The following is a 24,553-nucleotide window of genomic DNA, read 5'->3' on the forward strand; positions in this document are numbered from 1 at the left end:
CAGACCAGGCAGCAGCGGATAGCGGAACAAGCCTGCTCAGGCCTCCTGAACCTTATGATATGTTTTCTATTTTCATTGAGACAATGATTATAAATCAGGTCCTCTGATTTTATTTTTCCCTCTCTGGGAAAATGTTGAACATTTCCTGCGAAAGTTTCTCTTTCTGGTTGTAAAACGCAGCGGAGATCCGGGGTTTGATTTGGGGATCACTTCCCCGTTCAGACCTCTCAGATTGGGTTATTAAAAGATTCAGTCTCTATGCTTTGGATACACTTTTTTATTATTACTTTTCTGGCGAACTGAACAACAGACCCTTAACTTGCGCTCACACACACACACACACACACACACACTTGCACTGGGCGCTCTGATTTACACGTAATTTAAGACGTTTGACTGCAGGAGCTGAAGAAGAGACTCTCTGGGATGATCTCATGAACTCAAACATGGAAACATTGTTATCATGTGAAACTATTCAAAATAATAAACCTGATCTTTTAACACTCCGTGTGCATTGTGCATCCATGCATTTTAAATGAGATTAACACAGCCACAGCTCCATGTGGCTATAAGGCTAAAAGCATTAGCTGCTAGCTCCTCCCACATGCGGCCAGGTGTGTTTATTGAACTACAGTCCATAGAAGTTTTGTGGAACTCCAACAACCACTCAGCCTAACTTAGGCCACTACTAGATGTTCATGAGAAAATGAAAATTGCCAAACCGACCACAAAATCACCCGAATTATGCACACTCGCCCAAAGCCACTTTTATCCGCAAATTTAGAAGCAAAACTGGTAACACTGTGGATGTGTTGAGGTGCATACTCCCCCTAGTGTTGAGGAGAGTTTGGTGAAGCATCTTCGATCGATGTAGTCGGGGTGCTGCTGCTCATGTCTGAGTTAGGGAGTAGCCAATCACAAAAGTGTCTCCGCCTTGTCTAGTTTGATTGACAGACAGAGACATTCTTCTGAAAAAGCTCTTCATGAAATAAATAAGCCATTGTGAAAAACAGCAACATGAAATAAAAACAAAGCTACTTTGGAAAATATTGATTTTAAAATCAAAGGTTCTGAAAAAAGACGGAGAATTATAATAATATTCCACATGAATAAAATGAACATTTTAAAGTGCCGTTTTAAAATATTCAACAGGTTTTTAAAGCAAAATGAAATATATTGAATATAATGGCTAATTTAAAATCAGTGTGCAGCTTTTTCACCATTTCATGATCTTTTTATATATTTATGAGAGATTTATTGGTTGATTGTGTATTTGCATGAGGTCATATTTATTTATTGAATTAAATATTTATTTATTTAATTATGAACAGTGTAGGACTCCATAGCCTCACAGGCCTCCATCAGTAGAAATGAAAAATGGTTCAGTTCGTGGTTTGACCACATGGAGGCGCTATTGCACCTCCCAGTCAATCCTCCATGCTGACTTTGGAGGACAAGTATGGGGAAGCACTGACAAATCTAAAATGTGCCCCCCCCCCCCCCCCCCCCGTTCCTCCTGGGCTTTGGCTCAGAGAAAAGTCTCATGGTTGTAACCTTTGCGCTATCCTAGGCACTTTAACGTTGGGAGTGGGGTCATCTAGACCCACTAGACAGTTGGGTCATCTAGACCCACTAGACAGTGCTCTGAACCTTTTTTCTTCAATGATTTGTGATCTTCACTGGTGTCCATGGATTACATGAAATCTTTCCACCTTTATCCACCTTTGTCGTGGTGGGGGGAACACCTCAATGGAAGGGGGGGTCATCTAAGATAGCACAAGGGTTAATGAGGCATCAGGTAACCCCCCCCCCCCCCCCCAAAATAAAAATTAAAAGAAAAACCCGGTTTACATATTTTTGGGACATGTTTTCTGATTGCTCAATGAATGTTAAATCAAACAACTCAGATGCCATTAAAGTGCAGATTTTCAGTTTTTATTCCATGGGTTGAACAAAAAGATTACATAAAAATGTGAAAAACTAAAACATTTTTAAACACAATCCCTTCATTTCATGTACTGGTAAGTCATTGGACAAATGAAATAACTGAAAACCAAATGTTCATTCCTAATATTTGGTTGAAAAGCCTTTCTGGTAGCAATGACAGCCTGAAGTCTTGAACTCATGGACATCAGCAGATGCTGGTTTTCTCCTTCTGAATGCTCTGCCAGGCCTTTACTGCAGCGGCAAACAGTTGCTGTTTGTTTGTGGGCCTTTCTGTCTGAAGTTTAGTCTTCAACAAGTGAAATGCTGCTCAGTTGAGTTCAGATCAGGTGACTGACTTGGCCATTCTAGAATATGCCACTTCTTTGCTTTAATAAACTCCTGAGTTGCTTTGGCTGGATGTTTTGGGTTGTTGTCCATCTGGATTATGAATCAGTTTGGCTGCATTCACCTGGATCTGCGCAGACGGGGCTGCATTCAACTGGATCTGCGCAGACAGGGCTGCATTCACCTGGATCTGCGCAGACAGGGCTGCATTCACCTGGATCTGCGCAGACAGGGCTGCATTCACCTTCTGATTCACCTTTCATTCACCTTTGAGGCTTCTGAGTGGCTTGCATCTTGCAGTGTTCCCTCTGGATCTACCTTCATGCAGTCTTCTTTTGATGGTAGACTTGGATATTGATCCGCCTACCTCCTGGAGAGTGTTGTTCACTTGGTTGGCTGTTGTGAACGGGTTCCTCTTCACCATGGAAATGATTCTGCCATCATCCACCACTGTTGTCTTCCGTGGACGTCCAGGTCTTTTTGCTGAGTTCACCAGTGCTTTCTTTCTTTCTCAGGATGAACCACACTGTTGGTGTTGCTTCTCCTAATACTGTAGCAGTTTCTGGTTTCATGTTTTTTCTGTTTTCTCAGCTTAATGATGGCTCCTTTCACTTTGCATGGAGAGCTCCTTTGACCGCATGTTGTCTGTTTACGGCAGAATCTTCCAAATGCAGCACGAGTCCTCTAATCAACTCCAGGCCTTTTATCTGCTTCACTCATGACAGAACAAGGGAATTGTCCACACCTGCCCATGCAATAGCATAGAAGTCAATTGTCCAATGACTTAGGAGCCCATGAAATGAAGGGATTGTGTTTAAAAATGCTTTAGTTTTTCACATTTTTATGTAATCTTTTTGTTCAACCCATGGAATAAAAGCTGAAGGTCTGCCCTTCAATGGCATCTGAGTTGTTTGATTTAACATTCATTGTGGTAATGTACAGAAACTACATTAGACAGAATGTGTGTCCGTCCAAATATTGATGCTCCTGACTGTAGTGCACACACCAGAAACCAGAGCAGAAACTTTCAGTCCACAAAGCCGAGTCACGCCCTTAAAACAGGAAACAGTTGTCAGTAGATCAGATTGCCTGTTCCGGTGTGGAGGGGCGGGTGGATGAGCCATCCCTCAGCCCCAAGCCCAAACACCCAGGCGAGGGGACATTTCCCCTGAGGGGACCAGACGTAACAGAACGTGACGGGTCGTAACGGGACAGGAGGTGACGGATCGTGACAGGTCGTGGCGGGACGTGACGGGTCACTGCTGCTGATCACCTGGATCAGGTGTGTTCAGCCAATGAGGAGCTTCAGTGAGCGGTAGGTTGGAGACATGTAGGACACCGGCCCTGAAGGCCCCTGCAGTAGACCTTCTCCTCCAGCCGAGTCCCCCAGAACGAGGTAATAGACTAATGTCTGGAGAGCACGCTTAGAGGCCAACTACATTCTTTTTTTCCACAACTTCTCTTCTTGTCTTCATTAAAGGCAGAAACTTCACAGACTTGGGTTGAAGTCAAAGCAAAGTTCATTTTTTCTGTGTCAAATGTCCCTTTTATGAATAAACGAGGGCATAAAGAACATTCAGCGGAGCCGACAGCTTTCAGCATAGAAATATGGAAGTCATCAATAAATAGGAACAGTATAAAAATATCTATAATTGCATTTATGTCAGTTTTTTGTTCCTCGTCTGCTGGTGTTTCGGTGGGGGGGGGGGGGGGGGTAAGCAGAAAAGGGGAGTTTTAGCGGGACATATATGTTCATGAGAAGAGCGGAGGGCTTACAGATGCAGGTTCTCCAGCGTCTAACCATGTTCATCATTACATCACATTAATCATAGCAGTCTGTACAGCAGAACCAATTATTCCTTTAAATACACCCCCCACCCTTTCATCAGACGTACCCCCAGTCTTTTTCCCACCCCCCTGAAACTCCCATCTCAGCAAAAATGTCAAGTCTCTTAAAACATAAAGAGCTACATTAAAAACCAAATACAACCCAGCAAATAGCCACATCCGGACGCGTCTTCACCCTGGAGGTTGTGTGTCGTCCCAGAGTTTCTTCTGCAGACAGAATCTGTGTGTGTGTTTGGTGAAATTAGTCCTTCAAAATAAAAGCTGGATTCGGGTAATAAGTAGCGATAGAAATGCCCTGGGGGGGTCAGAATGACATCACACCTGTGCTCAGGTGTGTTTTGTAGCTCAGCAGCACAATGGGTTGCAGAAACGCAAAAAGACACATTCTTTGTTTTGTGACGATGCAGGAAGAATTCTGACAGATTCTTTCACTCCCAGAATGCATTGCTCCCCCTCCTGGATGCATATGTGCGTGCAGGTGCTTATAGCAGTCTGTTTCTCAGTAGAGTGGGAGGGGGTTAGCCAAAGGTGAGGTGGGGGGAAGATGAAGGTAGACATCAGCACTGAGGTTGGGTTTCCATGGTAACCACCTTGTCCACTCGTCCTCCTGACATGCTGAAGGGGTGGGGGTGAGGCGGGGGGCATAAGACGGGGGCTCAGGAGGACTAAAAGGATTTCTGAATAATTCCTTGGATCAAAAACAAGTCGGTCAGCATCAAGGTCGAGGGGGGGGGGCAGACAACTGTCTAAGTGGGGTGGAGATATTGTTCACACTAAAACTCCTCCTGGAAGCCCACCGACGCCAGCGACAGCCTGGCTGCGTCCGGGCCGGCAGCCCGGAATTTGGCGTCATTCTGTCCGGAGCCGGGCCTCCGGATGTGCGCAGGTGAGGCGGCGTGCGACACCTGTCCGTTCTTCTCGTCTGAAAAAAGTCGTTAGGTCAAAGTTAAGGAGCCGCCCACCTACAACCACAGGAAGGAGGGGGAGGACGGCGGGACAGAGGCTGAAGGATGGGGCCACACACCGAGCAGCCCCCGCCTTAACAAAACCCGAAGGAGACGCCGCCTGATGCTGAACAACAACTTCATGGGGGTCTCTGGCCTCCCACCTGCCCCCCCCACCCCCTCGCTGAGTTAATGAGACATCACACAACGAAACAACAGGAAGCTTTGCTGCCATTCAACAGCATCAAACCAAACATGTGGTCGACTGCCCCCCCAAACACTCCCCCCACCAACCAGAAGCTGTTCTGATGGGAGGGGGCAGCACAAAAACCAGCCTGCCGTGTTTCCTGTTGTGTCCAGCATAGAGAGATGGGGGGGGGGGGACGCTCGTTACCTCCGTTTTGTCGGCTTTGACTTTTTCTCTCAGTTAAATGAAAAAAACGGGGTCAAATGAGGTCATCGCTTTAAAATCAAGTTCAACCAAAGACAAGAGGAGCTAGTTTTTCCTGTGAAAATCTGTATGAGAGGAAACAAGCAAAGTAATGAGTAGTGGATTACTTTTTCAAAATAGTAATAAAGTCATTTAATGACTATTTTGATGCAGTAACCGAGTAAAGTCATGGATTACTCTGTAGAAGTCATTCAGCCAACACTCAGCGGGGCAGGTTTGAGGGGTGGGAAGGGACTGTTCGTAGTGAGAGGGGGAGGTGTTCTCACCCGTCAGCTGCTGGACCCCCGGCTGGTCGTGGGTGCTCAGTAACTGGTTCTGGATCGTCTCCACCACCCGCTTGAAACGCCGACTCGGACCTGGACGGGAAAACGAGTCGAGCTTGAGCCTCAGCAGAACGAAGCAGCAGTCAAGAAGCCTGCACCCCCCCTCCACCCCCCCACACATTGATCACAAATCTAGTCCTACAAAAGCTTTTCTACCCCCCCCCCCTTAAATAATAGACCAAGCTGAAGGAAAAAGGGAAACGCCATCAGGGATGCGTTTCGGTCTCTCAGGTTGGTGTTCGTCTTGTTTGAGGCGTTCCCGCCTGCAGGTCACATGACATCCACCTTTAGGGAGGGACAGGACAGAACCCGACGGTCCCACCTGAGAGCAGCGTGAAGCTGACGGAGTAGACGGCGTTCTCTTTGGCGGCAGCTGAGCCCCCCGTGTAGCTGATGTCCACCTGGAACTTGACGGGCTTCTGGAAGACGGTGGGGCTGGCGGTGGACTTGTACTCCGCCCGGAAACTGGTCTGAGAGATGACGCTGTGGCTCAGGCTGGGGATCTGAGGACCCGGAGAATCACAGAAGAAATGGATTCAGGATCACCTGGAATGACTCTGGAACCAACCACCACTGGCTGTTGGAGGCGGGACTCTAGGAGAGTTCCTGCCGCTAACGTTCTTAACTCTTATTTACTGCACTCTATCCTTTGTTTCATGGTTGTAATATTATTGACATGGTTATCGGCACTTTTGGCCCCCCCGAATGTGGGAGACGCCCTGAAATGAATGACTGACGTCACGCAGAGGAGACCAACGGCTGGAGGATCTGCAGGCCTGACGGAGACTCATGAGGCGCAAGCAGCCCCCCCCCCCCCCCCCATGAGCATTGGGGCTACTGGAACCTCCCCCTCCCCCGGTGGGAGCTTCATGAAGATCTGGTAGGTTCTGAAAGCGGTCTGTCTGTCTGCTGTCCTCAGAGGTCTTCCTCCAGACATTTTGCTGTATTAAAGTCCAGAATCGGACAGTTTTTGGGAGGCTGACCGCTGGGGTCTAGTGGGGGGGGGGGGGGGGGACATACCGATAGAAAGGCTTGAACGACGTCGGCTTTGATGGAGCTCAGAGGCTTGTCTCTGATCACAATGAAGATCTGCTCCTCCTTCTCTAGGCTGATGAAGTTACCAAACCAGGATTTTTTGGCGAGTCTGCAGGGAAAAGCAGAGAAGTTACTGACGATCCTCTCAGCCCCCCTCCAAACACCTCCACGTCCCGACAGGACAAGCCCTCCCTCTGAGAGCAGCAAACCAGCCATCCACCCAAACCTGAGGATTCCTGCCACCATGGAGACGTCCGGAAGCTCCTCGTTTCCACCTGTCAAACTCAATGTCCAAATGCAGATTCGCCACATCTTCAGTTTAACCACAAAGCCCTTTCTGATGTACTGAGAACTGCATCCAAGGAACGGTTCCAAATGTTCAGGACGATCTGAAACAAGGTGCTGCTGTTCAGCAGCATCAACTGAGCTCTTTACAGAAGCTCAGGCAGAACCGGCTCAGGCAGACGTCAGAAACCCAGTCGGTCGTCTCTGCCACCATAAATGTTCTTTCAAGCTGCCTTCACACCGAACGCGGTTCGTGCTGCAGAGGCGCTGAGTTTCAATGTTCAGTCAACGTTACCGACATGATCTGAGGTCGTGGAAAGCGACTTGGCCTGTTCAGAGGTCAAATTTCTGACTTTTGGTGAGAGGCAGTGTTGGGTGTGAAAGCCGCATTACGGTCGTTTGGTGGAACATGAAGATCAGAAAAAGCTCTTCGCTGTGATGCACCAAGCTCCGCCCCATTCTGATCATCCACCTGCAGACTTATAGATCCGGGATCCTCTTTGTTTTCCTGGTCTGAGATGGATGATGGGAAATGAGGGTCGGGTTACTCTGCAGAAACTATGTCCTAGAAAACAGTACAGGTTTTGGGATTTTGGCTAAAAACTGCATCATCACCATGAAAAGACTGGGAAACTGATCAGAAGAGGATCAGAGTCCAAGATCTAAAACATGTAAAGTGCAGATCCTAACCAGCAGATTCTGCCTTAAATCTTTTATCATTATTAGATTAGATATTGAGATATCTCCTCCCCCTGCAAAACAGTGCAGACGCTTTTTCCCCTGCTCCTGCCGCTTCCTGCTTTATTTGCTTTTTAATCATTTAATTAATCATTTTTAATTATTTTACTTCATCCACAACTCCTGGAATATCAGACTGGTCCTTTTTTGTGACTTCCACCTATACAAATCAATATTTTTACGTCTGACAAGCCAGAGACATGTCCGGAAGAGGAAGAAAAACAAACTCCCACTGTGAACGCTGTCGGATCTACCAACAAGAAATAAAAGAGCTACAAACAGGGATATTTACTTTGGAAACTGAAAATGGACTTCACAAGACCCTTCCAGTAACATCGGGTGGTAAGAAGCCCACTCTTACTACAAACGAGAAGAATAACAGTGACATAGACCTGAGTGATGTTGTGTCCTTTCCAAAACTTTGTGCGGAGGAACTCTGTGTCAAGCCAAAGCGTAAAGATGACAGAACATCCGAAATAAAGCTCACAAACAGATTTTTACCCCTAACACAATGTGATATTAAAGAACAAAGTGAAATTGGACCACAGAATAGGAGTCATAATGTTGGAAACAAAGCACAGGCAGAAAGAAAATCTGTGCCAAATGTCAAGGTCAGAGATACGCTGCTGCTTGGAGATGGCGCTATCAGTGGAGTCAGCCACAGAAGAATGCAAACTTTATGTTGCCCAAGTTCTACTGTTCCAGTGATTACAGGACTCTTTTCTAAAGTCTTGTACCAAGGAGTCAAACGAATAATCATCCATGTAGGTGCTGTCGATATCAAAAAAGAACAATCTGAACGTTTGAAAAAAGACTTCATCAAGTTATTTGAAGAGATCGACAAAGTAGAGGTTGAAGCCTTCATCAGTGGACCTCTTCCTAACATCGATGGGGTGTCACTCAAGTTCAGCCGTCTGTTTCAGCTGAACAATTGGCTCTCCAGAGAGTGTGCTTCCAGAGGATTCTATTACATTGAGAACTTCAATACATTCTGGAAACGAAAGGACCTATTCATGGGAAGAGGCCCACACCTGAACAGAGGTGGAGCAAGAGAGTTAGTGAAGAACCTCCTCCACGCTCTGGGGCATAGAGGCCAAGGCCCTGAAAAGGCAGTAAGGAAGGACCGAGCCAGTGTCCCAGGAACCACAGCACAACGGCAACAACAACTACCTCCACCACCACCATTGGTCAAAGACTTGGATCCGGCAGCACCAGCACCACAACCACCTCCATCTAAGGACTCAGCTGCACCAGCATCACAACAACCACCGCCAGCTAAGGACCCAACCGCAGAACCACAACAACAACCACCAGATTTGGCCCCAGAAATACCACCGTCTGACCAGCTGTGGGCGCCCCCTGCTACATCTACTCCCAGTGAAGACTCACTTTCCTTTTCGTCCCCCCCACTTTCACCCATAGCCTCATTAAGTCAGGAATTAAGATGGCTCCCCTAACACCTGTGAGCCTCACACCACACAGGAGCTCTCCTACCCCTCCAGCGCCCCCTCCTTATCCTTCACCCAAAGTCCCTCCAACACGCTCCCTCCGTCGTTCACCCAAATCCCGTCCAGCTCCCGCTCCTCCTGGTCCAACACCCAAACTACCCTCAACTCAACCTCTCCTGCGCGCCTCTAGACGTGCTATCCCCCAGAGCTAGGATGAAACGGGCCCCCAGTGTCCTAGGAAAGGTTATGTCAAACTGGGGCCCTGTGATGAACAGCTTCCTTCTGGTGCTATACCTGTAGTTGCACCACGTAGAATGCAAAAAAGGGCAGTTAGACTGTCCAATCAAAGAAATCTAGTTCACATCCCTTGCAAGAAGGTTTTGACCAGTCCCAAGGAAACTAAGCTCAAACTTGCTGCACTCAATGTCAGATCTTTATGCAACAAATCATTTTTAATCAATAATCTTATCTCTTCTTTTAATCTTGATTTTATGTTTTTAACTGAAACATGGCTTGACAAAAACACAGGAAACATAGTTCTAGTTGAATCAACTCCCCCCAACTACAAACATGTATCGGAAATACGAGAAAATAAAAAGGGTGGAGGCGTTTCTGCACTGTTTAGAGATAATATTGCAACCCGCAGACTATCATTTGGTGTGTTTTCATCATTTGAGTATGTGTCCTTTAAGATTGAGCTAAAACAAACTCCTCCCTTACTCTGCATAGTTATGTACAAACCTCCTCAGCACAGCCAAAGTTTCATTGATGATTTCACTGAAATGCTCTCAGTTGTGTGCACAGACTTTGATGGTCTAGTCATTACAGGTGATTTTAATGTTCATGTTGATAATGTCAATGACAGAAATGCAAAAGAGCTCAATGCTGTCCTTGAAACCTTTAGTCTAATTCAGCATGTAAGTTGCCCCACCCACAGCAGAGGGCACACTCTGGACCTGCTCATCACAAAGGGGGTTACTATTTACAATGTCAGTGTGGTTGATGTCGCCCTCTCTGATCATTTCTGTGTATTCTTTGACCTGTCTGTTGCTCCCAAACCACCGCCTGGCCCTGCAGTTGTCCAAAGGAGACAAATAAATGAGAGCACTAGGGCACAGTTTGTAGAAATGATAAACCCTGAAAACGCCTCTGGTGCCAATGTTGATGAAATGCTGAATTCTGTTACTTCTAGCATCTTGAATGTTCTGGATGCCATTGCCCCTATGAAGGTTAAATTGAGAAAACATAGACAGAAAGCTCCCTGGAGGAACGATGATCTAGTCAGGGCACAGAAACAACAGTGCCGCAGAGCTGAGCGAAAGTGGCGCAAGTCAAAACTCCAGGTTCATTATGGAATATATAAGGGGGAGTTGTACGCTTACAACCAGATCTTATGCAGAACAAGGGAAAGGTACTTCTCTGAAATCATTGGAAGTTGCAGCAGCAACTCTCGTGTCCTGTTCACAACAGTAAACAGATTAACTAACCCTCCAACCCAGCTACCAATAGAACTGGTTTGCACACCTAAATGTAATGAGTTTGCTGTATTTTTTAATGACAAGGTTCAGGGCATTAAAAAAGCCATCAACTCCACAACACATATAACTATCGAACGGCCACCTACTCACTCTAAGCTGACTCACTTTGTACCTGTCACTGACCAAACTGTCCAAGAGACCATCACCCGTCTGAGCTCGTCTACATGCTGCCTTGATGTGTTACCCACTAGATTTCTAAAGTCTGTCCTGAACAGTGTGTTGCCATCAATTACTCAAATAGTTAACATGTCTCTTCAATCTGGAATATTTCCAGAGGCCTTAAAAACTGCAGTCATTAAACCTCTCCTGAAAAAGAGCGGTCTTGATCCCACTGTACTGAATAATTACAGACCTATCTCTAATCTGCCATTTTTAGGAAAAGTCCTTGAAAAAGTTGTCTACCAACAGCTCACTGACTTTCTCTTATTAAACAATTCATTTGATGTTTTCCAGTCAGGTTTTAGACCCCATCATAGCACAGAAACTGCTCTTATCAAGGTAACCAATGACATCCGCCTGAACACTGATGATGGCAAAGTCACTGTCTTAATCCTGCTAGACCTGAGTGCTGCCTTTGATACTGTTGATCATGGGATCCTTTTGCACAGACTACAAGACTGGGTTGGCATCTCTGGATCTGCCCTAAGTTGGCTCAAGTCTTATATGGAAGACAGGAAATACTTTGTTGAAATTGGGAGTTGTGTCTCAGACTACATGGCCTTGACTTGTGGTGTGCCCCAGGGATCGATCCTGGGACCCCTTCTGTTCAACCTCTACATGCTGCCACTAGGGCAGTTAATACGCAGTAATAACATATCTTATCACAACTATGCAGATGATGCTCAGATCTATGTGTCACTGACAACAGGTGAATATGGGCCGGTGGATTCACTCAGCCACTGCCTCCAACAGATCAGTGCGTGGATGCAGAACAACTTTCTCCAGCTAAACTCAGACAAGACCGAAGTTATTATTTTTGGCCCACAGAAACAAAGAGAAAGTCTCAGCAGCTACCTTCATTCTCTGTCTCTAAAACCCTCAAATCAAGTCAGAAATCTAGGGGTAATCATGGACTCTGACCTGAACTTTAACAGCCATATCAAGTCAGTAACATCAGCGGCATTTTACCATCTGAAAAACATTGCCAAAATCAAAAACATAGTGTCAAAGCCAGACCTGGAGATACTTATTCATGCATTTGTCTCCAGTAGGTTAGACTACTGTAACGGCCTGCTCACCGGCCTGTCCAAACGAGCTGTAAAACAGCTTCAGTACATCCAGAATGCTGCTGCTCGAGTCCTGACCAGAACCAGGAAGTATGATCACATTAGTCCTGTGCTCAGGTCTCTGCACTGGCTCCCTGTACCTCAAAGAATAGACTTCAAAGCAGCTCTGCTTGTGTACAAGTCTCTCCATGGCCGAGCACCAACGTACATCTCTGACATGTTAGTGCCATATGAACCATCTCGTACTCTGAGGACCTCAGGGGCCGGCCTCCTGTTGATTCCCAGAGTCAGAACTAAACAAGGGGAATCAGCGTTTCAATATTCTGCAGCTAAAATCTGGAACAGCCTCCCTGAAGGCGTAAGACAGGCCTCTTCTGTGTTCATGTTCAAATCTAGACTTAAAACATTTCTGTTTAGCCGTGTATATGACTGAAAGGTCCTATATGCACTTTTCTTTCCTTTCCTTCCTTTATTTTTAAATCAATTTTCAATTTTTTTTCTTTTCTTTTAAAGTAAATTTTACGTTGATTATTTCTATGATGAATTGTGATTTTAATGCATTTTTCTGTTTTGTGAAGCACCTTGAATTACTTTGTGAACGAATTGTGCTATACTAATAAACTTGCCTTGCCTTTATTCTATATTTACATCCAAACATCACGTCAAACTGTGGCTGGAAACACCACGGAATGAGACGAACAAACGCCATGAATCTTTGCTCACGTTCAGATCATGAATGCAGGAGGAACCTGGAGGTCTGTGAGGGGCCGCCTCCCCACACCTGACAGGCGGGGAGCGGACGCCATCACAGCTTAATCAGGCCCGTGGGGGGGTGTCAGCAGATGATCACAGCTGCTCCGCCCCAAACACTCATGATGTCAGCGGTAGGCTGCAGCTTCAAAGCGCTGTCACCTGTGCGGGGGGTGGAGGGGGGGTGCCCATTACTCACTCTGGGGAAGACTCTGGAGTCAGGCTGGACGTCTCCTCCTGAGATGGAACTGAAGGAGAGACAGAGACACAACAACAACACAATGGATGCATGAGGACAGCATCGACAAAGTCTGTGTGTGTGTGTGTGTCTGTGTGTGTGTGTGTGTCTGTCTGTGTGTGTGTGTGTGTGTGTCTGTCTGTCGGTGTGTGTGTGTCTGTGCGTGTGTGTGTGTGTGTGTGTGTGTGTGTGTGTGTGTCTGTCTGTCTGTGTGTGTGTGTGTGTGTCTGTCTGTCGGTGTGTGTGTGTCTGTGTGTGTGTGTGTGTGTGTGTGTGTCTGTGTGTGTCTGTCTGTCGGTGTGTGTGTGTCGGTGTGTGTGTGTCTGTGTGTGTCTGTCTGTCGGTGTGTGTGTGTCTGTGTGTGTGTGTCTGTCTGTCTGTGTGTGTGTGTGTGTGTGTGTGTGTGTGTGTGTCTGTCTGTCTGTCTGCCTTTGGGGGCGGGGTTACAGCAGCACCTTGCAGTTTCCGGCGGTGGAATCGTGGCGATCCCAGGAAGCTGTTCCTGATGGAGTTCAGGCGTGTCCTCCAGGGCAGACCTCCAAGGGAGGGGCTCGGGGGCGGAGTTGGAGTCGGGGTCCCTGCTGGGCTGTCCTTGGGGGTGTGCACTGGAGTGCCCTTTGGGGTGGGGAGGGGGCTTCCTCGCGGGGAGGGATGAGGGGTAACCTGTATGAGGGGGATAGATTTGGGGGGGGGGTCATTAGGTGGAGAAGGAACTGGAGCCACGGGGTGGAAATGGTGAAGCCGTATTGGTGGGGGGGCCATGGGGCTGAAGGGTGCACATAGTTGGGGTTTGGCTGTAAAATGGGGGCGGCAGACCTTGGGGCCATTAGGGAGGGCAGTACGACTGTTAGAGGAAGAGGAAAAGGGGGGTGGGGTCAGAGGGGATGTTGGCGTAGAGGTAGCGGGGGGCTGTGAGGGGGTGGAGGGTTCTGATTTGGCTGCAGGGGTTGGGTCTGGGGAGCTTTCAGGGAGGGGGTTCGACCGTGTGGCGTGGAGGGACTTTGGCGGGACGTTGGGTTTGGCCGGAAGCGTCTGGGTTTTGTTAAGAGACTCCGGTGGGGGCTCAACGTGGGGGGAGAGGGAATTAGGGGTCGAAATACGAGGACCGGTGTGGTTCTGGACGGGTTCTGGGGAGGGACAGGGACTGCTGTTGACGGACACCGACGAGTCCGGAGACTGCAGCGGGACGCAAAACTTTCTAACGGGCTGGAAATGACAAACACGGACACACAAAAGATACACACACATCCAAACAAACACGGACACACAAAAGACACAAACACATCCAAACAAACACACAAACACGGACACACAAAAGACACACACACATCCAAACAAACACACAAACAAGGACACACAAAAGACACACACACATCCAAACAAACACACAAACAAGGACACACAAAAGACACAAACACATCCAAACAAACACACAAACACGGACACACAAAAGACACACACACATCCAAACAAACACACAAACACGGACACACAAAAGACACACACACATCCAAACAAAAACACAAACCAAACAGACACAAAGAAACACACACAGACACACACAAACATACACACACAAACATACACACCCAAAAAGGCACAGACACACACATACAGCGACACACACAGATACACACAAACATGCAGACACACAAACATGCAAACACACAAACATGCAAACACACAAACATGCAGACACACACACACATCCAAACAAACCAAACAGACACAAAAACAGACACGCACAAAGCAACACACACAAACAAACATGGAGAAACAAAAGACACACACACAAACATACACACCCAAAAAGACACAAACACACACATACAGCGACACACACAGATACACACACACAAACACGCACATACAGCGACACACACAGACACACGGAGACACACAAACATGCAGACACACAAACACAGTGATGTCAGACAGCAGCAGGATGGGAGAATCAAACATCCGCACAGAATCAGAGGAGAAAAGAAAAAACAGAAATTTGTGAAGACGTGAAGCTGAGTCACCACGCCGACAGCAGAACTGCAGACAAAAACGTGAGACAGACGCACAAACAGGAGGTCAGAAGGACGACAGACGGTCACAGTCTGCACCAGAAAAACCCACACAGATGGGAGGATGGTCATCCGGACAGAAGAACCTTCAGACCTTCCAGGTGATTCTATGAAAAGCTTTCGCTCCAAGTTCTCCGTTTGGATTCCACGGCCAACAGGAGGCTTTTGGAGGACTTTTGGAGATTTGTTTTCACCTCGACCTCTGACTCGGGCTTATAGAGCTCTCTAACAAAACATGACTGCTGGGATCCAGCCTCTCTACGGCTGCATGGCTTACCCGGGGGCTGCTGAGGGGGCTGGTGGGGACGCCAGAAGAAGCGCCACTTATGGATTGGGACCTGAAGGAAAGAAAAAGAGGAGATCATCGATCTGAGGCTGTGCTGCAGGTTTCAGTGACAAAGCACAGCAGCAGCTGTGAGGTTCTACACAAACATCAGTTCTCTCAGGGGTCTGGACCACTGCACATCTCCAAACCAGACTAACCTACAAGCTTTGCTGCTTTTTACTTAGGTTGGGAATCTGCTGCAGGTTTGGAGTCCCTGCTGAACCTGTGGAGCTCAGACTCCGCCTTCATTTACAGAAAACAGAGCAGGTTCTGCCAATCAGCTGTAAGAAACTAAGAGAGAATGAATGAAAACCATGTGAAGAGGAGCACCAGTGAAGTCCTTTCAGGTTCTGCTATGGTCACTGTTTGAGCCAGCAGAGAAGTTCATGGAAGTTCATCCTCTGGATGCCCCCCAGGACTGATGTCTTTAACGTTTATGGCTCAATCATCGAAAGATTTTCGAGTCTGCTTCAGAAAAGCTTCAGGAAATGAGTCTTTATAAAAAATCCCAGAACTGTTTTTGTGTTTGCTGAAAGGTGTATGAGACAAAGAAAGCGGTCACCAGATTCAACTCCAGGCACCTCTGCTTCCCGCTTCATGCTTCAGCTTCTATCAGGAAAGGCCGAGCCGCTTCATGCTAAAATCTCTTTCAGGAAAGGGCGAGCGGCTTCCCGCTTGTTTCTGCAGGAGCGTGCTGCTTCCTGACAGCAGGTGTGAGGAGACCACACCTCATTCCCTTAAAGTCGTGACGGCTATTAGGAAGCTTTATGGTATAAACTAGTGGGAGCCACGGGGGGGGGGGGGGGGGGGGGGGGGGGGGGGGGGTCAGGAGAAAGATGCAGATGTTTTTTAAAAGAAAATGAAAGAAAGTTGGTCAGAGTAAGTAATAACTGAAGTTTTATCAGTTTATGATGTCACAGATGGGGGGGGCACAGATGCTCTTTGGTTTATGAGAGGTGGAATTTCTGGATCCAACAATGTTATTTTAGTCTGCATCTTTTTCTTGACCTTTATTTGGGGGGGGTCAATACCTTTCCTCTTTGCTGCATTTTGCTCTGGCTTCGGGAATGTCCAAACTTTTACTGTACACTGATTTACTAAAGAACAAGAGAGAGCAGGCAGAGTCACAGAGCAGCTTTCAGGTTCTGGTTCTGGGGTCAGAACCACTGAACATCAAGACCCTCACACCTCTGTCCGGGTTGCGTCATGTCTATCGCCCTCCTGGCTGGTACAGGTGAGCCTCCGTCTGTGACGCTCAGGACTTCCAGAGACTTCCTCTCCGGTCTCCTCTTCCCATGTCGGTTCAGCATGGGGGAGTCGACTCTCTTCTTTGGAGGATCTGTGTCAAGGAGGAGAACACAGATGCTGTTAGGGTTTTGGATCAGGACAGGGTTTGGGTCGGGACAGGGTTTGGGTCGGGACAGGGTTTGGGTCGGGACAGGGTTTGGATCAGGACAGGGTTTGGGTCAGGACAGGGTTTAGATCAGGACAGGGTTTGGGTCAGGACAGGGTTTGGGTCAGGACAGGGCCAGGACAGGGTTTGGATCAGGACAGGGCCGGGACAGGGTTTGGATCAGGATAGGGCCGGAACAGGGTTTGGATCAGGACAGGGTTTGGGTCGGGACAGGGTTTAGATCAGGACAGGGCCAGGGTGAGGACACGGTTTGGATCAGGACAGGGCCGGGCAGGGTTTGGATCAGGATAGGGCCGGGAAAGGGTTTGGATCAGGACAGGGCCGGGACAGGGTTTGGATCAGGACAGGGCCGGAACAGGGTTTGGATCAGGACAGAGCCGGGGTCAGGACAGGGCCGGGACAGGGTTTAGATCAGGACAAGGTTTGGGTTGGGACAGGTTTTAAATCAGGACAGGGTCTGGGTCAGGACAGGGTTTGGGTCAAGACAGGGTTTGGGTCGGGACAGGGTTTGGGTCGGGACAGGATCGGGATCGGGGTCGGGGTCAGGACAGGGTCGGGGTCAGGACCGGGTTTGGGTCAGGACAGGGTCGTGGTCAGGACAGGGTCGGGGTCAGGATAGGGTCGTGGTCAGGACAGGGTTTAGGTCAGGACAGGGTTTGGGTCAGGACAGGGTTTGGGTCAGGACAGGGTTTGGATCAGGACAGGGCCAGAACAGGGTTTGGATCAGGAAAGGGCTGGGGTCAGGACAGGGTTTGGGTCGGGACAGGGTTTAGATCAGGACAGGGCCAGGGTGAGGACAGGGTTTGGATCAGGACAGGGCCAGGGCGAGGACAGGGTTTGGATCAGGACAGGGCCGGGACAGGGTTTGGATCAGGATAGGGCCGGAACAGGGTTTGGATCAGGACAGGGTTTAGATCAGGACAGGGTCGGGGTCAGGACAGGGCCGGGACAGGGTTTAGATCAGGACAGGGTTTGGGTCAGGACAGGGTTTGGGCCGGGACAAGGTTTAGATCAGGACAGGGTTTGGGTAAGGACAGGGTCGTGGTCAGGACAGGGTTCGGCACAGGGTTTTGGATCAGAACAGGGTTTGGATCAGGACAGTGCCTGGATAGGGTTTGGATCAGGACAGGGCCTGGATAGGGTTTTGGATCAGGACATGGTTTAGATCAGTTAAGGGTTAGGGTCAGGACAGGGTCGTGGTCAGGACACGGTTCGGGACAGGGTTTTGGATCAGGACAGGGTTGGGTCAGGACAGGGTTTGATCAGAACAGGGTTTGGATCCCCATGAAAGGTTCTGTTTGTTTCATTCCTTTTTTCTTTCGTGTGAACCTTTTTTCAGGTCTCACCATTGTCGTTGCGGGGGGGCAAGTTCTGGTCCTCTTGACTGGGGTACCTCTCCTTGCGGTCCAGTAACAGGAAGTAGATCATCTTCTCTTGGTTCTGGCTGCAGGGAGGAGGCATTATGAGTTCTGGTGGTTTTCTCTGGTTCTGTTTCTGCTTCACTCACTCTTCAGTCAGCAGGTCCTTCAGCAGTTTGTTCTTGTCCCTGAAGCATCCCAGGGAGTTCATGCTGTCCAGGACGTCCGGGTCGATGGCCTCTACCGACGGGAGTCTGCGCATGCCGACCTTTCTGGGAACCGGTTGCTCCGGCTCCGGTTCATTCTTCCCGCCTCTGGGAGTGGAGACCAAACAGAAAACAGACCCAGAAGGAAACATGTTTGTTCTGGAGTTGGTCTGGGGTTCTCCTCCACTAGGAATTCATTTCCACGTTTAGCCATGAAGAATGAGGGGAGTGGGGGCGGGGTCTTGTTAGCACAAAAACAGACCAATCAGAGTTTGTTGCAATTAAAACGATTAATGTTACTTTTCCAAAATCGGCTGGTTTTCAATAACCCCCCCATGTCTGAGCCAAACACGACCACACCCCCATGCAGTTTACATTCGTACATCAGCTAAGGGAGGCGGAGTCTGATAAATGACTGTCAAATGCCCCCCACCCCCCACCCTGGTCTACACGGCATCCAGAGGGAAGACTCACATAAACCAGGAGTGCTTCTGGATCTGCTCCAACTGTGAAGACATGGAAACAAACACACATCAGGAGAAGACGTTCCCAGCATCTTCAGGTGACAAAAAAACCCGTTAGAACACGTTAGAACACGTTAGAACACGTTGGAACACGTTGGAACACGTTGGAAAACACGTTGGAACACGTTGGAACACGTTAGAACACGTTAGAACACGTTACAACATGTTAAAACACGTTACAACACGTTAGAACACGTTGGAAAACACGTTGGAACACGTTAGAACACGTTACAACATGTTAGAACACGTTACAACACGTTACAACACGTTAGAACACGTTGGAAAACACGTTGGAACACGTTAGAACACATTACAACTACAATATTGCTCTTCCAACAAAAAAATGGGATGTAGATTTGAGCATCAGCACAGATGAAAGCTTCTGGTCAGAACTCTGTCTAAACACCTTTAAACTGACAAAAAGTCCAAATCTGCAGCTAATCCATCTCAAAACCCTTCACAGAATTTACTACACTGGACAGAGGATGTTCAAGATGGGTCTCAGTAACTCAGACATTTGCGAGCACTGTGATAATAATCTACCCGACAGCTACATGCACGCACTGTGGTTCTGCACTCCTGTCCAGGCTCTCTGGCAGCAGGTATGTGCCGATTTATCAGTCTGGCTTAAGGTTTCAATCACTGCCTCACCGTCACTTTGTGTGCTTGGTGACATGAGTGCCATCGATGTAGAAGGAGGATTAGGCTCTATCATTTTCATAACTCTTTGTATTGCCAAAAAAGCTATTTTACTAAATTGGAAAAACAAGAAAAATATAAATATAAGTCAACACAGAAATCTGCTGCTTGATCATATCAGCTTGGAAAAAATGTCAGCCCAAAGTTCAAGTAACTTTGAAAGAATTCGGTCTCTCTGGTCTCCTGTGGTTGACTCCATGACTTAGGGGGTGGGGGGCTTGGTCGTCGCTGCTCCTTGCCTTTCTGCCGTGGTTTGGGGTGGGTCGGGGCCTCCGGTGCCTGGCGGGGGCGGTGGGGGCTCCGTTGGTCGGGGGGTCGGGTCCGGTGCCTGGGTGGGGCGGGCTGGGGCGCTGCGTGGTCCTCTGGGCTTGGGTGTGGGGGTGCGTGGTGGGGGGGTGGGGGTGTGGTCTGGCTTGGCTTGGGGGGGTGGTCCCTTTGCCTGCGCTGGGGGGGGTTGGCGGGGGGCCCTGCTCGGGGGGGGGGGGGGGGGCAGCGGGGCCGGATGGGCTGCCCATCTGCACCTGAGGCTGGGATCGGCCCTTCCCTGGCTCTGGGACGGGATGGGACAACCCTCTCGGGGCCCCCGGTCGCTCTGGGTGTCATCCGCTTCGGCTGCGGGGTCTGGGGTGGTGTGGGGTGGGGGGCTTGTCGGCCCTGTCCTGTGGGGGGGCGTTCTGGGGGGGAAGGGGGGGCCATTATTGGTACGGGTCGGGGGGGCTAACGGGTCGGGGTCTCCGCTGAGGCAATCAGTGGTTGCCTCGGCCGGTTGGCCTCCTCGGCCCCGTCAAGGCCTGACCAGAGCTCCTCTAGGGCCGGCGTCTGGGGGTGGGGGCCTGGGCTTGCTCCGGGGGGGGGGCGACGCTTTCTGGCTCCTCTCTCTCTGTGTGGGGTGGGTGGTACCGGGCTTGGGGTGTCGGCGCCTCCGGGGGTGGGGCCCCTGGGCTGGGTGGCCCTGGCCCCTTTGCTGGGGGGGGGGGCTGGGGGACAGCTGTTTGACCACCGGGGCACAGTCGAACAGCTGTCCCCAACTTACCCCCTTCCTCATATAACCTCATATTAGGGTGAGGGGGTGGGGGGTCTAGCCTGCGATGCGCCATGGGGGGGGTTACTTGGCAGTGGCCCCCCTCCTATGGTTGCCGTATGGAGTGGGCCCCCCCTCTTTCGGTTTTATTTCACGTTAGACATGTAGGGTCCTTGGTAGGGGGGGTGCTTGGACATCACTGCAAGCAAGCAGCAGATGTCTTCCTGGCACCCTACCCGCCAATTTTAACTGCACCTTAGAAATTTAGGGCCCCTTGGTGGGGAGGGTGGGGGGACATCACTGTGAGTAATCAGGAGATGTCCCCTTAGTGCCCTATCCGCCAATTTTAACTGCACCCCCCTTAGTACACACACCCCTCCCCCTTCAATATATACATTCCAACATAAACACACACACATGCACACACACACCCTCTCAAACACACATACACGCACACACATTTTGCAAGGAAGGGGGGGACCTGGGTCCATCTGTCCCCTACCCCTTCCCTGGTGGGGGGTGCGGGCCCCTTGGCGATGGCGGCCGTGTCCCTTGGGTGCCGGCTCCCTGGGCCCGGCGGTGCTCTCTCCGCACGGTGGGGGGGTTCATATTACACCTGAGCCGGGGGTGTTCGTGTCCCTGGGGGGTGGGTCCTGGTCCTTGACCGTGAGCGCTGGGCCCCGCCAAACTTCCAACATGGCCGAGCCTGGTCGGGCCATATTTATAACACCCCTTGTGGGCCACCCTTTTTTCCCCGGGGTTCCCCCCTCCTGGGCGGGGGCGGCGGGCCCCTGCCTTGCTCCTCCCTGGACCAACCGTGGGCCGGGTGGGTGGCTGCCTGGAGTGCGGAGCGGGTCTCCCTTGGGGGGTCCTGGCTCGTACCTGGGGTTGGGGCGGGGGGATGCCCGGAACTCCTGGGTGGTGGTGGGGTGCTCGTCTGGGGCTATGGGCGTCCTTCTCCGGTGGGGCCCTGCGTTGGGCTCTTCCAGCGCAGCGGGGGGGCTGCTTTCCTGGCTGGGCTGGGGCTGCGCCTTCTTTCCCTCCGCGCCTCCCTGCTCTCTGCCTCTGGGGGCCTCGCGGCGGTCCTGCTGGCCCTGGCCTGGGTGGCGGTCTTGGTCGCCCGGTGGGCGGTTGTTCCCTGCCTGTTCCCTTGTGGCGTTGGGGGAATTCCGGCTGCCGCTGCTGCTGCGGTGGGGGTCTGGGTGTGGGGGTGGCTGGGCGCTCCTCCTCCTTCTTTTCACATTCCACCATCCATTTTAGAAGAACATAAACACTCACTTGAGCAAAGGTGTTAGCTCACCTTTGCACTAACAGTTTGCATGATTGAATGAATGAAAGATTTCACACTAGTTGGTTTAAAGGCATAGGTATGCGTTCGTGAACACTATCTGTTTTGTGTACATGTTGACATGTGAACATTTCTTGCAGCTAGCAGGTGTGTTGATAATATTTGAGTGTGTGTGAACAGGCCCCGCCCTGTTTGTACTACATTTGAACTGTACCGTAACGATAAACAACCAGTAAACCTGTCTGCTCTATGCTGCTTCATGGTCTTACCCCCCCCTCTCACTATCACCACCCCCCCCCCTGACATCCCTCCCTCTTCTTCCCTTCTTTCCTTTTCCGTCCGGTCCAACACCAAAGATTTTCAATCATGGTTGAAATGAATAAAGTTTGGCCTCAATTACAAAAGGGGTTTATTCAGACATACCTTTGGTTTGTCTGAAGATTAATAACCCCTATTGTTAAAGTAAAATATGTCTAACACAAGAGGCCCTCAGCTCTCATCTGCCTGCCCAGCTGTTGGACAGGACAAGTTTAAAAAAAAAAAAAAAAAAAAAAAAGAACACATTACAACACGTTAGAACACGTTAAAACACATTAGAACACGTTGGAGCACGTTAGAACACGTTAGAACATGTTAGAACACATTACAACTCGTTAGAACACGTTAAAACACATTAGAACACGTTGGAACACGTTAGAACACATTGGAACCCGTTAGAATCCATTAGAACACGTTAGAACACATTAGAACACATTAGAACACGTTGGAACACGTTGGAACACGTTGGAACACGTTAGAACACATTGGAACCCGTTAGAATCCGTTAGAACACGTTAGAACACATTAGAACACATTAGAACACATTAGAACACATTGGAACACGTTAGAACACATTGGAACCCGTTAGAATCCGTTAGAACACGTTAGAACACATTAGAACACATTAGAACACGTTAGAACACATTAGAACACATTGGAACACATTACAACATGTTGGAACACATTGGAACCCGTTAGAACACTTTAGAACACGTTGGAACACGTTAGAACACATTGGAACCCGTTAGAATCCGTTAGAACACGTTAGAACACATTAGAACACATTAGAACACATTAGAACACATTGGAACACGTTAGAACACATTGGAACCCGTTAGAATCCGTTAGAACACGTTAGAACACATTAGAACACGTTAGAACACATTAGAACACATTAGAACACATTGGAACACATTACAACATGTTGGAACACATTGGAACCCGTTAGAACACTTTAGAACACGTTGTACACATTAGAACATGCATGTTCCAACGTGTAGAACAAGTTCTAACATGGAATAAGCAGATCTGATCCTCCACAGGCTGAAAATCTTTTTATGCTCATGCCAGATCATCAACATTAAGAATCTGTGACTGACTAATTCTTCATGACATGCAGTAGATCCCAGAGTCTGGAGTCCTGAAGACCAGAACAAGTTCCCCCCCTTAGACCCGCCCACTCCAGGAAAGCAGCAGCTTTTATTCTGAAAGGAACTTCCTGAGGAAGTGCTACAGGGGGGTTCCTCTATCTGAATCCCAAAAGCAGAACACGGATGAAGTCCGGCTCCATCCCTTGCCATGTTTTAGACTATCTCTTTGTTACATTCCCTCATCCTGACGGGGATCGGCGGTTGGAGGGACGTGGAAAAGGGGACAGAAAATAACAAAAGGAAGGAAACAGAAGAAGGGAAAAAGGGGGTTTTCTCATGAACCTAAGTTATTTTAACTTCTGTCCGACTCATCTGAGAAGTCACTGAAACAGAACGCTCCATTGGAGGGAAGCTGCAGTAGTTCCACTTGCAGTGGTTCCACCTGCAGTGGTTCCAGATGCAGTGGTTCCACCTGCAATGGTTCCAGATGCAGTGGTTCCAGCTGCAGTGGTTCCTCCTGCAGTGGTTCCAGCTGCAGTGGTTCCAGCTGCAGTGGTTCCAGATGCAGTGGTTCCAGCTGCAGTGGTTCCACTTTCAGTGATTCCACCTGCAGTGGTTCCAGCTGCAGTGGTTCCACCTGCAGTGGTTCCACATGCAGTGGTTCCACATGCAGTGGTTCCACCTGCAGTGGTTCCACTTGCAGTGGTTTCACCTGCTGTGGTTCCAGCTGCAGTGGTTCCAGCTGCAGTGGTTCCAGCTGCAGTGTTTCCACCTGCAGTGGTTCCACTTGCAGTGGTTCCACCTGCAGTGGTTCCACTTTCAGTGATTCCACCTGTAGTGGCTCCAGCTGCAGTGGTTCCACCTGCAGTGGTTCCACATGCAGTGGTTCCACATGCAGTGGTTCCACTTGCAGTGGTTTCACCTGCAGTGGTTCCAGCTGCAGTGTTTCCACCTGCAGTGGTTCCACCTGCAGTGGTTCCACCTGCAGTGGTTCCACCTGCAGTGGTTCCACATGCAGTGGTTCCACTTGCGTTGGTTTCACCTGCAGTGGTTCCAGCTGCAGTGTTTCCACCTGCAGTGGTTCCACCTGCAGTGGTTCCAGCTGCAGTGGTTCCACCTGCAGTGGTTCCACTTGCAGTGGT

At 49.3% G+C, this 24,553-nt stretch overlaps 1 protein-coding gene across 3 annotated transcripts in view; it reads right to left on the bottom strand.

Annotated features, from left to right (window-relative positions):
- Window positions 1-3,167: 3,167 nt before the first annotated feature.
- Window positions 3,168-24,553, bottom strand: part of LOC105357421 (serine/threonine-protein kinase BRSK2-like) — a 65,255-nt gene continuing 43,869 nt past the window's right edge. For 2 of the 3 annotated variants that reach the window (XM_023956193.1, XM_023956191.1), the window contains 12 exons: window positions 18,945-18,976; window positions 18,414-18,578; window positions 18,253-18,350; window positions 16,681-16,831; window positions 16,524-16,589; window positions 15,445-15,505; window positions 13,551-13,758; window positions 13,057-13,105; window positions 6,858-6,981; window positions 6,160-6,340; window positions 5,781-5,870; window positions 3,168-5,041 (listed from right to left, as the gene is read on the bottom strand). In XM_023956193.1, coding sequence (XP_023811961.1) covers window positions 4,893-5,041; window positions 5,781-5,870; window positions 6,160-6,340; window positions 6,858-6,981; window positions 13,057-13,105; window positions 13,551-13,758; window positions 15,445-15,505; window positions 16,524-16,589; window positions 16,681-16,831; window positions 18,253-18,350; window positions 18,414-18,578; window positions 18,945-18,976 — 1,374 coding nt within the window. In that variant the 3' untranslated portion in view covers window positions 3,168-4,892. The remainder of the gene's footprint in view (window positions 5,042-5,780; window positions 5,871-6,159; window positions 6,341-6,857; window positions 6,982-13,056; window positions 13,106-13,550; window positions 13,759-15,444; window positions 15,506-16,523; window positions 16,590-16,680; window positions 16,832-18,252; window positions 18,351-18,413; window positions 18,579-18,944; window positions 18,977-24,553) is intronic. The other variant, XM_023956192.1, reaches the window with a different exon arrangement.

This window comes from Oryzias latipes, chromosome 6, assembly GCF_002234675.1.
Source record: "Oryzias latipes chromosome 6, ASM223467v1".
NCBI lineage: Eukaryota > Metazoa > Chordata > Actinopteri > Beloniformes > Adrianichthyidae > Oryzias > Oryzias latipes.